Source organism: Oncorhynchus mykiss, chromosome 8, assembly GCF_057628025.1.
Source record: "Oncorhynchus mykiss isolate SJ-2025 chromosome 8, ASM5762802v1, whole genome shotgun sequence".
NCBI lineage: Eukaryota > Metazoa > Chordata > Actinopteri > Salmoniformes > Salmonidae > Oncorhynchus > Oncorhynchus mykiss.
The window spans coordinates 18379123-18399325 of NC_143029.1; the positions used below are offsets into that span (position 1 = coordinate 18379123).

Consider the following 20203-nt stretch of genomic DNA (forward strand, 5'->3'; position numbering starts at 1 on the left):
TTCATTAAAACCAAAGACCACAGAAGATTTAAAAAAAGTTCTGCTCATTTAAATTTCACAATACATCAAAGTCTAATTTTACAGGAGTACAGTACACCAGTTTGGTGACTGTCTTGAACAAAAGCAGTATAGACAAGATCCATTGACACATTTTTGCCGAGAGTCCCAATGGATAGAGAAGGATGACCACCAAGCTGTTCAAAAAATACACTTAAATGACAGTGATAGTGATGGCTTGGAGCCAAGCAGATGGCTTTAGATAAGCTGGGCTGAGAAAAATAAAACCTTCTGTAGCAAGTGTCCTTCCAATCAGTTGGGACTCTTTTTTTAGACAAATGTTGGTTACTCAGAAAATAAATACCATTTCAGGCAGGAGATAATGGTTGGTAAATCCACGTAGCTCACTTATCATGGCTGCGGTGTACTGTAGTGAGCAAAAAATGTATTAGATTGATTTAAGGCATATGCCAAGTCTACGCTATAAACTTGATTTTCTCTACCCTGCAGGCCAGAGCAGTTAGAATCTTGACAGATGGCATGTGTGCCATGGCTACATGTATTTGTAAGACTATTTGTGAATTATAACAGTTTGGTTGAATAAAGTATTTTAAAGAACATATAAAAGGCTTTAGATATTTTTGAGCAACTGCTATGGTGTTTATTCACTTTGAAAGGCACTAATAAGCAATGGAAACATTTGAAGTGGTTGGTTTGATGAGAGCAGTTTGATATTCAAATACTACATTCGCATTAACTGACAAAGTACTTCTTATTTAGAGCTGCAGGATTTCCCGGGCAACAAAGCACATTTCAGTGTTGTCATCTATGTGTTTACTGGCACAATTAAGCATGAATTTTCTCCTGTGTGCTCCTCCTGGTCCCTCAGCAAAACTCAGACAAAGTGCAGTACATATGCTTTTGTCCCAAATGTACAGTAAAATATAGGTATAGTGGCTATCTATGCAGCTTTAATCCAAATACAACAACATGTGAAATAGGCTAATACAAGTACATATCTTTGATGACAATTTTCATTCACATTGTGATACTCCATTGTAAACACCCGTATCTTGAAAGCTTACTGGCTTTTACCAAATCAGCAATTTATGACTCAGTCACTTTTTCCTTGGCACCAAAATACTTCAAAATAAGCAGTCTTAGTACAACTATTCTTGCTGATGATGGTATGCTGTTTGGTTAATTCTGACTTAATTGCTGGGGGAAAAAAACAAGAAAATTGAGGGTTCTATTAAATCACTTTTCTTTCCTTTGCAAAGTAAAAAATATGGCCACTGAGCAAAACTGACATTGATGTTTCATAGTGATTAAGTTGGGGGCATGGTTAACGAGCCCTCACCAGTGGTCATTATAGGACAGTTACAGAGCCCAAAGCAGTTAAACCCAACTCATATCTCACATGCACACTTGGCCTCACCAGCTATTGGCTTATTATTTGTGGAGGAACAACGTGAGTCTTTTGAAGTGGGGGAAATTGACTTCACCTCAGCTGAGTGAAAGTTGTTCAACACTGCCAATTACAGTAGCTCATCTAAACAATCTGGTACTCCATGTCATTGTTTTTGTCTGACTGCCACATCACTAGTAGCGTCTGTTGCTAGATGCCATATTAAAGAAAATGATCACAGAGACAAAATTCTCAAATTAACGCATTTCAAATAGGCAATATGTTATGATTTTTTTCCTGGTAGGACAGTGCTTCAAGAGTCAGTGTTGTGCAGACCTATTTAATTCATCTCCTGTGAGGAGGCCAAGGACGTGGAGAAAAATCGGTAAATACTTGATTCTACAAATAGCTTGCTCCTTACCTTTGTTTACAAATATAACTCCACACATTTCTAAAACTGTCTTGTTCTAGCTGTTGGACACATAAGCACCCATTTTGGGAAGAGAGGAGAACCCAACACTATCTTTAAATGTTCTGTGCTTTCTGCTCCAACTAAGAATCCTGTCATGCCAGAAAGAATCTGTAATTCTCCTCCCACTCTTTCATTTCTCAAACACACCTAAACAACAACACGTGTCAACAGCCTTTAACATATGGATTTCACAGAGCTCAGCTGATGATAGCTACACGCATACAGCACCTAAGCCTACACATGGCCAACAATAATTGCATAAAATGAGGGAACACATATGGTGGTGAACTACAAAGAGCCAAACATTGACATTTTGTAACATATGGACCCAAAAAAATATGAGGAAAACTAAACATTTATCCAGACAATTTAGCACCATCAAGAATAATTGGTTGAGCAGATATAGTAATGGAATCCTTTTTTAGCCAGTCTAATGATAGTAATGTAAATTAACTTCCAACAAAATAAACATTTAGCTTTCCCCCCCCTTCTATTCCACCATGGTATTCAGAAGAAAAGATTTATTCAGAAGTTCTTCCTCATTCATTGGCCCTGGGTTTCTGTTCAAAGAGGAAGTAGCTAGCCTACAGTACCTCTTAAACCAAACATTCTTCCCACCGTACTGAGAGTGGTGTTCAGAGATTCTTAACCCACACACCTAAAATAAAGATCCAACCAAGAAAAACAAAAACAGTCCTGACCAATGACAAACTCTAAAAGGGGAAATCCAGAAGTTTGACACTACTGTATGAAGACATACTACAGGGCACTAAGAATGATAGGCCGTAGCTTCAGAAACACTATAAACAATGTGTGCAGAGATTAGGATTCAAGGCTAATCTAAACCACTGTGCACAACATATTAGGGATATTCAACCAAAAGGTGGATCTACTGTTTCAGACAAAGCTGCTCACTCTTGAATGCTGTTTGCGAGCTTTGGCACTTCTAAGTTCAGGTCAAGGCTTTTAACCAAATCCTTGTCAAAATACCAAAGTGAAAATGCAGTATACAAAGATAGCCCTAAAATATAGCTATGGGATGTTTACCAACATGCAATGGCTTGGATTCTCAATAGTGCTTGCATGTCTTATTCTTTTTTTTATCTGACCATAATTATTTTGAGAGCTTCATAATTTGGTAAACACAGGAGCTCCTCCCAGAATAGCAAAAACAAAAAAAAGGTGCATCCTACTGGGCACATATGTCAATTCGGAGTAGTGGGCGTGTCCAATGACATGGTTTTAGAGGCCCTCCTTTTGACCACAGAGAATGTATTGTGCTATTTTAAAAACTAATTTTATGCTATTCAAAACATTTTGCCATGGCTTATGCCATGTTCTTATGCTATCTGAGTGACTCAAACATTATATCAAAATTGATGGGGGCCCCATGCCATGATATTTATTGCATTTTAGTTTCTCCCAATCTGTCTAGTTTTTATTTTGGTGATTGTTCGTTCTCAAAGATGATCATAAATAAAAAAATATATATATAGCTCTATTATCTTTTCCACATAGTTTATATCTGGTTGTAGTATTTTCTGGTTGTAGTCTTTTAAGTTCACTTTGAAAACATTTTACAATCCCCCCCCCCCCCCCCCCAAAAAAATGTATGTTTTAAAAAATATATATATTCTTTAGTTTTGTTTTTGTGGCGGCCATGATTTAGCAGCAGCGGTAGAGGAAAACACTGCTATCTCACCACTAACTCCTACACCACCTCCAGAGGCGGAAACCTGAAGGCCGACTGCCAGGTCAGCCAAGCCCAGGCCAGAGCCCTCTACACCCCCAGCGTCCCCTGGTCATGAGTTGCTGGACTCTGGGTCTGGGTTGAGGACGCCAAACTAGACAGCAGCTGTCTGATTGACAACACAGAAGTGAATGGGAAGCAGAGAGTGGGATAATGGAAAAAAAACATGTAAAACATCCCATAGTCTTTCAATAGACTGCAAAATTATGGTGAATATAACCATTAAGGCATATAACCATATAAGCACTCGTTGTGCTTTATTGTGATCATTAATCAAATGTTTAAAGTAATGCGAATTAGACATGCTGTCAGTGCATACATGGCCTCTTCAGGAACTCAAGCCAACCAAACAGGATACCAACTTTCCCCGGTAACTGCTTTTAATGACATGTCACATCTCTCTATAAAATGTCTAAAACAATCCTAATAAAACAGCCAACTTAGATAATACGGCAATAGACGTCAATCTACGTTAAATGCATGTTATACGGTACAATACAGGTTTAGGCTTAAATCAGAGTCAGTCAAACATACAATAAGAGTCAAAAGTTTGGACACACCCATTCATTCAAGAGCTATATATTGTTTACATTGTAGAATAATAGTGAAGACATCAAATCTATGAAATAACACATATGGAATCATGTAGTAACCAAAAAAAGTGTTAAACAAATCAAAATATATTTTATATTTGAGATTCTTCAAAGTAGCCACCCTTTGGCCTTGATGACAGCTTTGCACACTCTTGGGCATTCTCTCTCAACCAGCTTCATGAGGTAGTCACCTGGAATGCATTTCAATTAACAGGTGTGCCTTGTTAAAAAATTATTGTGTTTGAGCCAATCAGTTGTGTTGTGACAAGGTAGGGGTGGTATACAGAAGAAATCCCTATTTGGTAAAATACCATATCATGGCAAGAACAACTAAAATAAGCAAAGAGAAATGACAGTCCATCATTACTTTAAGACATGGTCAGTCAATACGGAACATTTAAAGAACTTTGAAAGTTTCTTCAAGTGCAGTTTCAAAAACCATCAAGCGCTATGATGAAACTGTCTCTCATGAGGACCGTCACAGAAAAGGAAGACCCAGAGTTACCTCTGCTGCAGAGGATAAATTAGAGTTAACTGCACCTCAGATTGCAGCCCAAATAAATGCTTCACAGAGTTCAAGTAACAGACACATCTCAACATCAACTGCTCAGAGGAGCTAGTATGAATCAGGCCTTCATGGTCAAACTACTGCAAAGAAACCACTACTATAGGACACCAATAAGAAGACACTAGCTTGGGCCAAGAAACAAGAGCAATGGACATAAAGACCGGTGGAAATCTGTCCTTTGGTTTGATGAGTACAAATTTGAGATTTTTGGTTCCAACCGCCGTGTCTTTGTGAGACGCAGAGTAGGTGAATGGATGATCTCCGCATGTGTGGTTCCCACAGCGAAGCATGGAGGAGGTGGTGTGAGGGTGTGATGATGCGTCGCCGGTGACACTGTCAGTGATTTATTTAGAATTCAAGACACAGTTAACCAGCATGGCTACCACAACATTCTGCAGCGATACGCCATCCCATCTGGTTTGCGCTTAGTGGGACTATCATTTGTTTTTCAACCACACAATGACCCAAAACACACTTCCAGGCTGATTAAGGGATATTTGACCAATAAAGAGAGTGATGGGAGTGCATCATCAGATGACCTGGCCTCGACAATCACCCGAACTCAACCCAATTGATTTGGTTTGGGATGAGTTGGACCGCAGAGTGAAGGAAAAGCAGCCAACAATTGCTCAGCATATGTGGGAACTCCTTCAAGACTGTTGGAAAAGCCTTCCTCATGAATGCTTTTGAGAGAATGAGAATGCCAAGAGTGTGCAAAACTGTCAACAAGGCAAAGGGTGGCTACTTTAAAGAATCTCAAATATAAAATCTATTTTTATTTGTTTATCACTTTCTTGGTTACTACATGATAATGTATGTGTTGTGTCATAGTTTTGATGTCTTAAATATTATTCTACAATGTAGAAAATTGTAAAAATAAAGAAGTAGGTGTTTCCAGACGTTTGACTGGTACTGTATATAGTTTGCAGATTTCAATCCAGAGGCAGACTTATTGGTCAGAATACTCTTAGATCCATAGCTAGTAGAAAATATGCTGCAAATTACATTATTATTTCAGACTCAAAAATAATGCACTTGGACAAAATGTTCCATCTTATTTTGTCCTGGTCAGAGTTCACACACATATTTCAAAGAAGATTGAGCAACAGTGCTGGTGTCTCAATACCAGAAAAAAGCCATGGGATTGGCTCAGGCATCCACGTGAGCCGTTTGTTCCACTTAAAGAGCTGTGGAAGGCATAGTTAGACTGAAAGGCACTAGTCATTAAGGTTATCCTTTGTGTTGTGTACTGCCTGAATGAACATAATTGACTTCCAACAATCCCCTCCCATTACCTGGTCCTCAAGGAGAGCCTAAAATTGGAACCAAATCTGATTTGGAACATTCTCAAGACTTTAGCGTGAAAAATAAAACATTCAACGCTTTTGGCCTTAATCCCCCCTTTCTCTGATTCCCAGCTTGTCAGTCATTTCTTAATGTATTTTCATCTTAAAATGACAACAAAGTCAGGAGGGATGCATTTTGGGTTTCTGGTTCCTATTTGAAACACAACCTCAGCCTCCTCAGGTTGGTCCGTTCTGCTTTTGACCCTAGATGTTTTTCTTTTGGGTCCCTGTAATTGCACCCTTACTCAGCTTGGAGGGCCAACATCAATCCTTCCATTCATAAAGCTGCAACTGCCTCTTAGTGGCATATTGGGTTTATTAAAACGTTATATCTGTATCCCAGTCACTTCCCAGCTAAAACAAGCTATCTTTAGACTCCCACTTTCTACTCCTTTAACTGGCATAGTTACATCATCAACCTGCAATTATTTTCTCCTTTCTCTCAGGCAGTGTGGCATCCTCAAATCACTGGGAGCAAACAGAGGAGAGAGATTCTAAACACAGACAAACGTGTCTGTCTCACCCAGCCTATGCCTTCCCAGCAATCTAAAACTGAAGCAACCACCACCACAATGATTCAAATAACCCAGGCAGCAAAGACAAGCCCAGGGATGATCATTTTATGATGGCAAGGTTTGCACTGCAATTATGATGGAAAAAAATATTGGGCAAAATAATTAATTTCATAAATCTAACATAGAGTGCTGTAAATTATTGGGCTTGTAAGAATAAAATATATATTTATCTGTATCTATTATCTGAATGGTCAATTATAGGATTTAAACATCCAAAACGACTTATTTGTAGTCCCAGTCACCAGTCCAACTTTACCCATGAGAATAAATAGACTACAAAAAGCAGTTGCTGTTTTGACAGGGTATTTTGCACACCAGACACATGAAACCATGGCGAATGCAAAAGGCTTATTTTAATTGTATATATACATATATTCAGCTTTCAATTAGATTAAAAACATCTGCCTAGTGCTTACTAATTTGAGAAACATAGGAGCCTACATTTGATCTCTACAATGTGCCTGTATCTTGTACCAAGATAATGGGATAAACGACTGCCCCAGAATTCCAGTCATCAGCATACTAATTAAACCCAATGAAAGTGAATCAGTCACGTCTGGAGAGAAGCATTACTGTTCAACAGTTTCAACAGCAGCACTACAAAGGTTACGTCAGAACCTTTCATAGACTCTCCTAACATTCTAATAGAGTAGCAAGAATGCCACCACATCATAAAGTGGTTCAGGAGTGACGTGAAAAAGGCTTACTGTAAAAATGCCAACGTTTGTGCATTTCTTAACAGGCCCCATTGTCATGATGCAACACTCTGAGGACTAATACAATAGAGTGGTCTTGAAGGTGTTTAACCTCTATCCTGCACATCCGGACACGCCAAAAAAAAATCATAGACGCAAATCAAAAATAAACATGTTGCCACTGTGGGGTCCACGTAGCTTTCATGGTGAAAGTGTGATGAGGGACAGGGACATGTGAAGTTTTTAAGTGTTGACTCCACCCCCTGTGACTGTCATTTAACTAAAGGGGGTTTACCAAGGATGCCCAGTGGCTCGACTGGCTTTCTTCTGCGGGCTGTAAACTAAGAGTTGAAAATATGTCGAAAAAGCACAGTTTAGGTTTCAGAAAACCTAAACACATCCAAGAGTCCACTTCAGTCATAACCACAGTAAAACTTGAGCTGGCATGGATTAACAAGTGCAAAACAGCTCAAAGAAGAACAAAGATAAATACTGCAGATAAGGAGACACAAACACACAGTCTTGTACAGCTAACCTTGTGGGGACACACTTCAGTCCCATTCAAAATCCTATTTTCCCTAACCCCTGACCCTAAACCGTACTCTTACCCTAACCCAAAAACAAAACCTTAACCCTAAAACTAACCCTAGCTCCTAACCATAAATGTAATTCTAACCCTAATTCCAACCTTAAACCTAAATCCCCTAGAAATAGCATTTGACCTTGTGGGGACCAACAAATTGTCCCCTGTTGGTCAAATTTTAGTTTGTTTACCATTCTTGTGAGGACTTCTGGTCCACACAAGAATAGTTAAACACACAAGAATAGTTAAACACGTCCACACACACTAGTAGCAATGTGAGGCAGAGCTTCTTTATACAAAATGTAAAGCTGCAATATTTAATTTTGGGCTACCCGACCAAATTCACATAGAAGTGTGAGTTATAGATCTCCCATTCTCATTGAAAGCAAGTCTAAGAAGCTGTTCTATGTGCTCTATTTCGATGTTTCCCATTCTTAAGTTTTGTTTTTGTTTAATTTACTTCCAGTTTTGTACACCTGCTTCAAACAGCTGAAAATACAATGTTTTTGGTTTCATGAAAATATATTTCACAGTGGTTTAGAAGGTACAATGATTCTGCTTCTTTTGTCAAACTGAATTTAGGTGAACAATTAGAATTTTAGAAATCAGGAAATGGCTGATCAATTTCTTCATATTGCACCTTTAAGTATATTTGTCCACTGCATGTGACTGTCCCACATGACATTGTGTGTAATACGAATGTTACTATATAGCCCGTGGTGACATCACAAAACACAGTTGAGAGACTCTTGGGAAAAGCAAAAGGTAGGTAATGCACATAAGAGTACTGCACATAATCAAATCAGTTAACAAGATATGAAAAAGTATAGAAGTAAAGAAAATTACACAAATAAGACCATGGTGGACCTTCGATAACACCCGACCACAAGAGGTCTGAAGACAGAAACTCAACTCTGACCTCTGATGTACCCATCTTGCACTGCGGCTCAGTGGAGGCATAGTACCGCTGTATGCACTCTACACCACACACAGTTAAAACAATCTAGCTCTCCAGTGAATAAAATAGCATGGCTATGAATGTAACTAATGTTTACCAGAGTTCACTAAGCTGACATACCGTATTGATTTTGTTACCACAATACACTATCTGACATTAAAATCCTGCAAGGGAGCAATATATTCATATTTGTTTGCGTGCACAAGGCAGAAACTACACTGTTGCCTGGAAATTCCTGCCATAAGGACTCAATGGTCTGGGCCATTCACGTTGTTATTTACCCTGACAGAGGGACTGCATGGGGTGACCGGAAAAAGCTCAAGTATAGACGTTTTTCCAGGGTAAAATGTAAACATGTAATGTCCTAGAGCCATTTCCCAGCACCTGTTTTTGAGCAGTCGAAAATACGCATCAATGGGTAAAAGAGGGGAACACTTATGTTATTATTAGAATTCATCAAAAACACAGGAATTAAGATGTCAAAGACATCCCAGAAAAAAGTTATACCCACATAGCTCTGTATACGACTTGAACTTACAAACCACATATACCCTCAAAAATATCAAAATGTCTCCTACACGGAGTTAAATCTCTTTCCGTGCTGCTCCATTGAGAATGGGGCAAGGGAGGGAGGGAGGGAGCTGTGGGGTTTTTAAATGCTATGGAGAGGACTATCATCCTGAAGTGACATGCCTTCTCTCTCTGAAGACATGGCACCCTTCATTAAAGCTGACATCACAACGGGGCGGGACGCCTATACTAGGTCGATTGTGGGTGATGTTAGAAACAGATTTGGTATAAATACCCTGAGCCCAGTGGCCTGGGTAGCAGCAGCCAGCTCAGACTTAACCTCCAGACTTAAGGACTATACAGCAACGTGCCGGGACAGCAGCCTCCCGACCCCCACTGATCTTTTGGAGCCTAAGTCTTCTCTGCTGGTAGGTGTACCCCTGCCTGTTCTCTCTGGTCTGCTCTCTGGGTGTGTGTGTGTGTGTGTGTCTCTTGTGTGGCCCTCTGTTTCTGGTGCTGTGAGGTGTACAGTGTGTATGGGGCCATGGAGGAGGATGTTGGGGTCTTGGGGGGAGTCAGTTGGGTGCATAGTTGAGGATCAGGTGTAAGTAGAGGGTTCTGGGGGTGTCTAGCTTCAAGTGTTCCTCGTAGCACGGGTCTTAATCATCACTGTGATGAGATGGTTCACTTGACGGTGGGGAAGGGACAACCCATACATAACAGACTGAGGTAGCTCTGGATATCTGACTGAAGATTGGGAGTCTGCAATGTTCCCTACTGTGCTTGTTTCTTGTAATTCTGACTCAGAAATGTTAGTTTGCTGTTGTGCAGGCCCTGCTATAGAATGGTACTGTGTGTCTCGCCACTGTCTCTGTATGTTGAAGACCATTGACATTTCAACAAACTGATAGAATGTCTGAAAATATTCTGATGTTCTACATTTCTTTCATGCAGGTTTAACGTTACAAGATGGACCTCAGGGTGACAAGTGTTCTCCTCCTCCTGGTGGCCTTGGCCGTGGCAACGCCAGAGAGATATTACCATGTACAGAAAGTAGCCAAGCAGCAGTATCCTACCAAGAGCCATGTCCAAAGTAAGTCTCAACATCTTCATGGCTATCAGCATGTTATTGTTGTAAAATATATTTTGTACATCAGCTTTGCAGTACATTCTCTTGGTGGAAAGCTTATGGAAGGTTTCATTCCAATTCTAGAATGTACTAGAGGTTTGTCAGTCGGACCAGGAGTTTTTCTTCACCACCTGACTAGGAAAAACTCTTGGCCAGAGAATAAAAATGTCAACCTGGAAGATACATGACTGTTTTGAATTCCTAGTTTTACCAAAATGGGACTTTAAGTACAGAATAGTGAGAAGTATATGTAATATGGACAAATAAGCATGGTTTGTTAAAATATTTGTTTTAAAAAGTTACTAATTAGCCAACCAGTTTAATGTTATTTAGCCAATTCATTAATTTAAAATGGCAGAATATCCAGCATTACTTTAATTTACAACAAAAAAAATACATCACTGTGGAAGTTAACAGTTTCTAGTAAAACACTCTACACAGAACATGTAATCTTATGAAACAGATAGCACATTATCCTTAACAAGGGAACCAGTAACAGATGTATTGATGGGACCTGAGGCAATGTCTCAGTCAATATTGTTGAGGGTTTTCACCTGACCATAGCTGTGGTGGCAATAGGAAACCATGGGCCCATGCATCCTTCCACGCTCCCAAGACATGACACACTCGTTCATCAACAGAAAGTGGATAATAAACATTAGTTAGGATAACAACTATTCTTCTGGCTGCAACGGTGCTGACAGTCAGACCACAGAGGTTCTGTAGAAGTGAGAGCCAGGGGCAATTATCACTTCTGTATGCCTTGTTAAAACACCAACATGCACCAGCTGCCACATAACACTTCTTCCAAGATATCTCACTCTTGACAAATATTGAAATATCCTGCTAAATATCCTACTATCTTCTCTTCAGGAGAAAGCTCAGAAGACAGCGGGGAAAGTAGAGAGGGTAAGACAGTGGGGCTTGACAAAATGGAAGAGATCAGACCATTCTGTCAAGAATGTGGTCCGGAGTCAAGTGTTGCCGCTCAACCAGACTCCGGCACTCAGTAGCTTTGTTGAAGATGTTTTGATGCAGTTTTTATGGCCGGTGGCCTCTGACATATAAATAGAATACTTTTCCACAAGTCAACAATGAAAACAGATGTTACCACATTGCACTCCCAAACAAACCACTTTGTAGTGTGCTTAAATTGTCTCAATACTTCAAAACAAACACCCTAAAGTAGAGTATACAAAATTGCACATAATCTCAAATATGCATCCTCAGTTTATATAACGTTACAATGTGAGAGCCATGGCATAGCCTACATATAGAAATATATATGGTTTGACGCTGACAATAGACACGTGATCTAGGCCTAAACCATTCAGACTAGACAAGCCAAGGTTCAACAGCTGGCTATGCCACTGTGATGACCGTGGTGAGTACCATCACCTCCCAGTTTCTGAGGTATGACTTGGCTGCCAAAGTGTCCAGTTCTGACACATTCTGCTCTTCTGGGGTTTCAAACCTACTCCTCAGTGGCTTTCAAATTACAGCCCTGTCTCGCCGTTTTGTTCTCAAAGTGCTATTCCAAAGCAGGAAAAGGCAAACACGTTTTTCAACAAATAGTGCATCCAATCCACTTCGTTCACTGTAACCAAATGTTCCAAATGTGTAACCAAATGTTCTGATTTTGTATCAGTACTTTACACCATGGCAATACAACACCACACATTACTTGAGGACAGTGTTGGGGAATAGTGAACTATATGTAATTTAACTAAATTTAGCAGTAGCTTGGAGGTGGTTTAACTACATTCAAATCTTGGTAGTGTTTTCAGTAGTTAATTACTTTTGGGCATACAAACAACATGGATTCAGGAAATTGTTGAGGTATTGTGGGCTAACCTCTCAAAGACAGGGATAAAAGTATCCTGTCAGCATTTCAGGACTTAGACCAGATGCCACACATTTAAACCATTATATCCCAATATGGCCTGCATTGTACCTTAATATGTCCTACCCTGTACTGCCTCACAAATTCCACACTAACAAAGAGGAGGAAAGGTTTCAAGGTGAAGCACATTCATCAACAACTGGAGGACCACAAACCATACCATGCACTACAGACAACTTGGGAAATTAAAGGGCTCAACATAGTATGAGTAAATTAAACTAAAATAACTGGCTACAGTAGTCTAATATAGTCTCAACATGCTGTGCATTGTACATGTACACCAGTGTTTATCTGACCATCTCCTCAGACCACTGGTGCTGTCAAGATGACCCTAGGTAAAAGCAGTCCGTTCCCACAACCTCCCTCCATAAATCACAGAGCTTACTCTGTTGTTTAAAATCGCATTGTGGTGTTTCAGAGGGGAATACCAAAGCAAAGGACTCAGGACAAAGGAACCAATTGACAAGCAAGTGGTCAAAGAGAGGGAGAAATGGACTTGACTTAACAATGATACATGACATGATCAAAAGTATGTGGACACCTGCTAGTCGAACATCTCATTCCAAAATCATGGCCATTAATATGGAGTTGGTCCCATCTTTGCTGCTTACCAGTCTCCACTCTTCTGGGAAGGATTTCCACTAGATGTTGGAACATTGCTGTGGGGACTTGCTTCCATTCAGCCGCAAGAGCATTAGTGAGGTTGGGCACGGATGTCGGGCGATTAGGCCTGGCTCGCAGTCGACATTCCAATTCATGCCAAAGGTGTTCGATGGGGTAGAGGTCAAGGCTCTGTGTAGGCCAGTCAAGTTTTTCCACACTGATCTCAACAAACCATTTCCGTATGGACCTCTTTGTGCACGGGGGCATTGTCATGCTGAAACAGGAAAGGGACTTCCCCAAACTGTTGCCACAAAGTTGGAAGCACAGAATTGTCTAGAATGTCATTGTATGCTGTAGCGTTAATATTTCCTAAGGGGCCTAGCCCGAACCATGAAAAACAACCCCAGACCATTATTCCTCCTCCACCAAACTTTACAGTTGGCACAATGCAATGGGGCAGGTAGTGTTCACCTGGCATCCGCCAAACCCAGATTCGTCCGTCAGACTGTCACTTGATGAAGCGTGATTTATCACTAGAAAGAACGTGTTTCCACTGCTCCATAGTCCAATGGCGGCGAGCTTTACACCACTCCAGCCGTCATTTGGCATTGTGATCATAGGCTTGTGTGAGGTTGCTTGGCCATGGAAACCCATTTCATGAAGCTCCCGACAAACAGTTCTTGTGCTGAACTTGCTTCCAGAGGAAGTTTGCAACTGAGGACAGACAATTTTTACCCGCTACGTACTTCAGCGGTCCCACTCTGTAATCTTGTGTGGCATACCACTTCACAGCTGAGCCGTTGTTGCTCCTAGATGTTTCTATGTCACAATAACAGAACTTTCAGTTGTCCAGGGAAGCTTAAGCAGGGCAGAAATTTGACAATTTTTTGGAAAGTTGGCATCCTACAGTATGACGGTGCCATGTTGAAAGTCACTGAGCCCCTCAGTATGGGTCATTCTACTGCCAATGTTTGTCTATGGAGATTTCATGGCTGTGTGCTCGATTTTATGCACCTGTCAGCAACAGGTGTGGCTGAAATAGCCAAATCCACTAATTTTAAGTGATGTCCACATACTTTTGACCATGTAGTGTATATAGAGCAATGACAAGCAGAGGCTAAATGTTACATTTTCAAGCCTAATTCAAGAGATTATAATTTCATACTTTGCTTTATGACTTCTATTTTGCACAGGATGGACATCTGAGAGATGGTAGTTTGACTAAAGAATACAAATAGGGCACAGATATCAGTCATCAGCTTTCTAAAACATCTAAGATCCATTTGGGGCCTCACTGAGAATACATCAACATATAAAATGAAAGACAAAGAATTCAGATGCATTAAAGAATAAAAAAAAGTGGACTCAACTCTTCAATTAAGAATACTCTGATAGCAGTCAATGGACTAAGTGTCTAAGTTCACCTTGAGTGAAATAAAATGAACTCCTGAAAAACAAAAACAACCTAATTGAGATGGGGAAAAAAAAATAGATCCTGAATCTAAACCAATTACAGTTGACTGTACTTGTTAACTGCATCTTAAAGCCACAATATGTAACTTTTTGGGCGACCTGACCAAATTCACATATAAATTATAGATCATTTATAGGTTATAGATCATTCTCATTTTTGGTCAGGTCTAAGAAGCGGTAGATCTGTGTGTGCTATTTCTATGCTTCCCTTTCAGTTTTGTACATCAGCTTCTAAACAGCTGAAAAAACAATATTTTTGGTTATTGAAAACATTTCACAGAGGTTTAGAAGGTACAATGATTCTCTACACTATACACTGCTGTTTTGTCACAAACTGAAATTATGTTGAACTATTAGAATTATAGCAACCAGAAAATAGCAGAGTGATTTCTGCTTACTTCACCTTTAAGTAATAATACTTATCCATTTACCCAGCTGTTGCAGGGGAGCCAGGTATTCCAGGATCCCCTGGTGAGCCAGGACCTATGGGCCCCCCTGGGCCTCCCGGCAAGAGTGGCATGGGACATCCCGGACCAAAGGGCCCAGCCGGGACCCCCGGACCTGCTGGATACTCTGCAGCTGGCAAGCCTGGCAACCCAGGTGCTCCTGGGAAACCAGGTAGTAATGGCATGCCTGGTGAGAAGGGCCATACTGGCGCAACTGGCGCCATGGGTCCAAGAGGATCTCCCGGTTCCCCTGGAAGCCCAGGACCTGCTGGACAATCTTCTGTTGGCAAACCAGGCCCACACGGTCTGCCCGGCGGCATGGGGCCAAGGGGTGAGCCCGGACTTAAAGGACATCCAGGTATCCCTGGTCTGCCAGGACAAAGGGGAGAGAAGGGAGTTGGTATTCATGGGGCACCAGGTGCAAATGGTGCAGTGGGACCAATGGGACCATCTGGTATGCCTGGTCTACCTGGAGTTGGTAAGTCTGGTGCCACTGGATACCCCGGGGAGCCTGGAAAGTCAGGTACTCCAGGTAGGGATGGAGCTCCAGGAGCCATGGGTCTGCCAGGGCTAAAGGGCCACAATGGAAACCCTGGGGTAGGAGCACCAGGAAAGGCAGGTGAGAATGGCAGTCCAGGTATGCCTGGAAATATGGGACCTAAAGGTCCCCAGGGACATGCTGGACAACCAGGTGCACCTGGCATGCCAGGAGTTGGTAAACCAGGAGCTAATGGCATGCCAGGAGACAGAGGATCACCAGGTACATCCGGAACCACTGGTCAAAAAGGAGAGCCAGGGCCAACAGGTTACACTGGGGCAACAGGTGCTACTGGGCTTACGGGTCCAGCTGGTCCCCAGGGTGCTAGAGGATTCCAGGGAGAGACAGGTATTCAGGGACTTAAAGGTGATGTCGGCATGGTGGGAGCTCCTGGGGCAAAGGGAACCAAGGGAGATCAGGGACATCAGGGTTATGCAGGGAAGTCAGGTATCCCCGGGGCAGCAGGACCTCCTGGTGCAACAGGTGCTACAGGACATCAGGGTAATAAGGGAGATCAGGGCCATACTGGCGCTCCAGGTACTCCAGGTGCAAATGGGCTTCCAGGAGCAAAGGGACACACAGGCACACCTGGAGGACCTGGGAAACCAGGCGAGAACGGTATCCCAGGGGGAAGAGGACCAGTGGGGCCTTCAGGTCCAGCAGGTCAACCAGGTCTTAAGGGTCACCCCGGTCTTCCCGGCACACCCGGCCCAGCTGGCCAGATGGCGAAGGGAGTTTCTGGTCCCATGGGTCCACCTGGAGCTCCTGGTTCCAGAGGTCACAATGGTAACCCAGGTGCTATGGGACCTCCTGGCCCACCTGGTCCCCCTGGTGAGATGGTCTACCATCATGAGAAGAGCATGCCCATAAAGTCCCATGAGATTATGATGCCTCATCATGAGATGATGAAGGCCCCTATGTCTGCCTTCAGCGCTGTTCTGACTAGGGCTTACCCTTCAGCGGGATCACCTATTCAGTTCAACCAGATTATTTACAATGGTGAGCAGCACTATGACTCCCAGACTGGCATCTTCTCCTGCCAGGTACCAGGTCTCTATTATTTCTCCTACCATATGCATGTTAATGGTGCTAATGCATTGGTGGCACTGTACAAAAATGGTGAGCCAATCATGTTCTCATACGATGAGTACAATAAGGGCTTCTTGGATCAGTTGTCTGGCAGCACTGTACTTATGCTGAATGCCCATGACCAAGTCTACATTCAGGTCCCTGATGAGGAGACCAATGGTGTCTTCGCTGCCGACAATGTTCACTGCTCTTTCTCTGGGTTCCTGATTGCTTCAACGTGATACAGACACTAATAAAACCTTGAAACCTTAAAGAAAGTACTTAAAGAATAGATCAGTTTACAACTTCCATTGAGATTTGGTTGTCATTGTAGAATAAAAAATGTATGTAATATTCTACAAGTTAATTTGTCTTTCAAAAAGCTAAAAAAGTAAGAGCAGCAATTTTCTGAAGTATTCCATTGAGACGGGCATTCAGTTCATGGAAGCATTAAAATAAATTCAGGGGAAGAATATAATTTAGGAATTAAATGGTTTTTATCACTATTCCCTATCTGCACAAGTATTCAGCAAACAATGATTAAAAAGTTTGAAAATACACAAAATGGTGCTCTTTGACTGCCTGCAACATTTACAGCAGATTTTTTGTTTTCAAAGTGTTTAATAAATGTCTTGTAATATACATGCAAAGGAAATCATGTTTTTGTTTTTTTGCAATGCTGTAACAAACCTTTGACAAACCAGCAGTGTATTATTGTTACACGCATTATGAAAAACAGTCATTCAAAAATGTACTATGTCAACAACAACTTTATGCCTGAGGATGCATTTATGCTATGTTTAACTTACTGACCAAAGTAAAGAATAAAGTCGAAGTTCTGAAACTGATGCTTTTGTCTTGTTTTTTTGTGACAGTACGGTAGGAAATTGAAAATATTGTTTGATTTTGAGCCTACTGATACGGCCAATTAAATTAGTGATTCAACAACGGAAAATGATTGATTCTAAAATAAGTGATCAACCTACCTTTGAATGCTGATGTGTTGTAATTGTGGTCGATGGCAGCGACCATGTCTTTCCAAAAGTCTGAATTCACCTCACTCCCACGCTGTTGACCAAAACAAAATAATGTTCTTGAAATTAAATGCTTTCTATGTTGTTGTTTTTTATATGTTTCATTTGAACAAATGTGTAAACATTAACTATCATAATGAACATTGATTTGAATAGATTTTACCTTGCGCAACATATCCACAACTCTTCCACAGAGAAGAGCCCCAGGTAGATCGAAATAGTTGTCATAAAAATAGTACTTTGCTGCGGAGAATAAAACAGAATATATTTATTGTGAGAAACAATCCAATCATTCACCACTCTGTAAATTGGAAATAAAGTAAGAAGAAAAAGGCCCATGTTTTCAGGAGATTGCATTATCATGAACATTCAACTGCATTACAAACAAACAAAAAAGCACAAACAAAAAGGAAGGGGTCACACAGATTCAAGATTTAAGACTTACTAGATCTCGTAAATGTGGTATTGAGGCTATTAAAGTGGTTCCATTCCCTTTTTGGACCGTAATGTTTAATGATCTCTTCTGTTCTGAGGTTATTGGTCCCATGGGTTGCTCTAATGAAAACAAACAGGTTTAAAGTCAGGCGTTTTATTTATTTTGGGTGGAAAGAGTAACAAAAAGACATGCGTGCCCAAATACTGTACATTCATACTGTACCAACACTTCAAAACAGGCATTTTTCCTATCAATATTAACAGAAACCAATATCACGGCATGCATTTAACTGTATCATTAACTGTAAACCTACCGTAAGACAGTTCCATCTTCCGCCAATTTAACCAAGTTTCCATCCTCAAGGTCTACCACTAAGCCCTTGAAACTGGACATACAGAATAGACATTTCATGGTCATTGCCAAAGAAAACGCATGTTGATCCATGTACTATGCTACGCAATAACAATAAGAATCTGTGAGCATTATTCAGCATCTTCCTTTTTGCTTAAAAAGTGCCCTTTATCCAACCTGAAAATGGGGTAGTCTGAATTTACAAGGGCACACCACGGTCATTACTCATGACAGCATAGAGAGGAAGGGATGATTGTATTCAGTCATTCTGCTGCTGCTAGTGACTCACCAGAAATCCCAGGTAGCAGGGGTCAGTGTGAGAAGGTCCTTGTCATAGTCTTTATGCTCCACCAGATACCTGGTAAAGCTCTCATAGATCAGCTGCAGAGAGGCACAAAAGGGTCACTGTTATAATCTATCCACAGGTGGGGTGAACATTCAGTGACACTGAACATGTATTACTGTACAATACATATACACTGTACTGTACTGACAGCTACCACGATGGAGCTGCCTCGTATGCATTAAACCTATTTGTAAAGTCATGGCTTCAATGTCATTTACGTTCCACACAGAGGATGCCATTGGTTTTCTGCAGCTGGCAGTCAGATGTCACACAGACGTGACTCATACCAGATACCTTAAGGGCCTGCTGGCTAATCTGTTGTTGCTAGCATATTGCTTATACATGTCATGTTAGCTATTTCATGTTGCAAAAGAGAAAGATTCCCCTGCACTACAACAATATCGTTTTAGGTTTTGGCGCGTGCAATTCGACTGCAACGTTTAGCATATGAACACCATGTAGGAATTATTTTATATTCCATTCGTTTCGTAATACATTACGAGTAGGAGCTATTGATGAAATGCAGCGAACCGTGAATGTCTGACTTGACACTGCGAGTTGGAAAGGATGGTGATGTTGCATGCAATCATTAGGCTACTTGGTAGCAATTGCCGGCTACATTGTTACTGTATCGTGCTGTTAGAAATGCGAAGAACAGCACGCAACGTTAGCTTTAGCTCGTGAGCTACAAATAAACTCACCCTGGAGGTCTCTTTCAAATGGTACCGACAGAGTGTGTGGTCCAAATCAAAACCAATGACATCACAATCTGAAAGGGAAAAATATTCGCTCATTTTAACGAAAATGCTGGAAAACAAGGATGTTGCCCTGTGCACTCCTGCACACTACTGTCAATCAATGGGCTCGTTTGCGTGGTTAGGCTGAAGCAACCGACTGCAGACGAAAGCCGATGAGTACGCTTCGAACACACCGACTGTATTTTTGCGTTTTGGACACCAGAAGTGCTTTAATTTCCAATGGAACGCTGCGTTTGCCTTGCAGCGTTGCGTTTCAGTGTGTTCTGTGTAGGTCATACGTTCGATACATGGAATGTATGCATCAAATTGTATGCGTAGACTTGACAGAAAGTAGCAAAATGTGAATGCTGAATTTTTGTTGCACACATATCCAGTAAATAAATGTGGGATTACATAATAAAAACAGTTTGATTGCGTAATTTCCTTACATATTTTATTCATTTATTTGCCAAGCAGCATACATATTATTTATTCGAAGACATCCAAAAACGTTCGAGGTTACTTTCGTCTGGACCGAAGCGAATTCGATCACCTGCTCCAGATGGTTGGATCTGTTATAAGAGGAAAAAGTTATACATGGAACCGAATAGGGTTCTACTTGGAACCAAAAAGGGTTCTCCTATGGGGACAGCCTGATAACCCTTTTAGGTTCTAGACAGCACC

General features: G+C 41.2%; 2 protein-coding genes across 2 annotated transcripts in view; one reads left to right on the plus strand and one right to left on the minus strand.

Annotated features, from left to right (window-relative positions):
* LOC110529517 (5'-nucleotidase domain-containing protein 1) overlaps nucleotides 1-19882 on the minus strand; it is a 77033-nt gene extending 57151 nt beyond the window's left edge. The window contains exons 1-6 of the mRNA XM_021611761.3: nucleotides 19484-19882; nucleotides 18726-18817; nucleotides 18399-18470; nucleotides 18095-18204; nucleotides 17813-17892; nucleotides 17602-17683 (exon numbers count right to left, since the gene is read on the minus strand). Of these exons, the coding sequence (XP_021467436.3) occupies nucleotides 17602-17683; nucleotides 17813-17892; nucleotides 18095-18204; nucleotides 18399-18470; nucleotides 18726-18817; nucleotides 19484-19576 (529 nt within the window). The 5' untranslated portion in view covers nucleotides 19577-19882. The remainder of the gene's footprint in view (nucleotides 1-17601; nucleotides 17684-17812; nucleotides 17893-18094; nucleotides 18205-18398; nucleotides 18471-18725; nucleotides 18818-19483) is intronic.
* Nucleotides 9477-17463, plus strand: LOC110529515 (uncharacterized). Its single transcript, XM_021611760.3, has 3 exons — nucleotides 9477-9883; nucleotides 10410-10548; nucleotides 14999-17463. The coding sequence occupies exons 2-3, from the start codon at nucleotides 10425-10427 to the stop codon at nucleotides 16855-16857; spliced, it is 1983 nt and encodes a 660-aa protein (XP_021467435.2). The 5' UTR covers nucleotides 9477-9883; nucleotides 10410-10424; the 3' UTR covers nucleotides 16858-17463.
* Nucleotides 19883-20203: the final 321 nt, after the last annotated feature.

What these genes read in the sequence shown, in the direction of transcription:
- LOC110529515 (XM_021611760.3), top strand. Translation starts at nt 10,425, where the DNA reads ATGGACCTCAGGGTGACAAGTGTTCTCCTCCTCCTGGTGGCCTTGGCC. An exon ending in TACCAAGAGCCATGTCCAAA is followed by an intron (nt 10,549 to 14,998) that starts GTAAGTCTCAAC and finishes CCATTTACCCAG; the next exon opens with CTGTTGCAGGGGAGCCAGGT.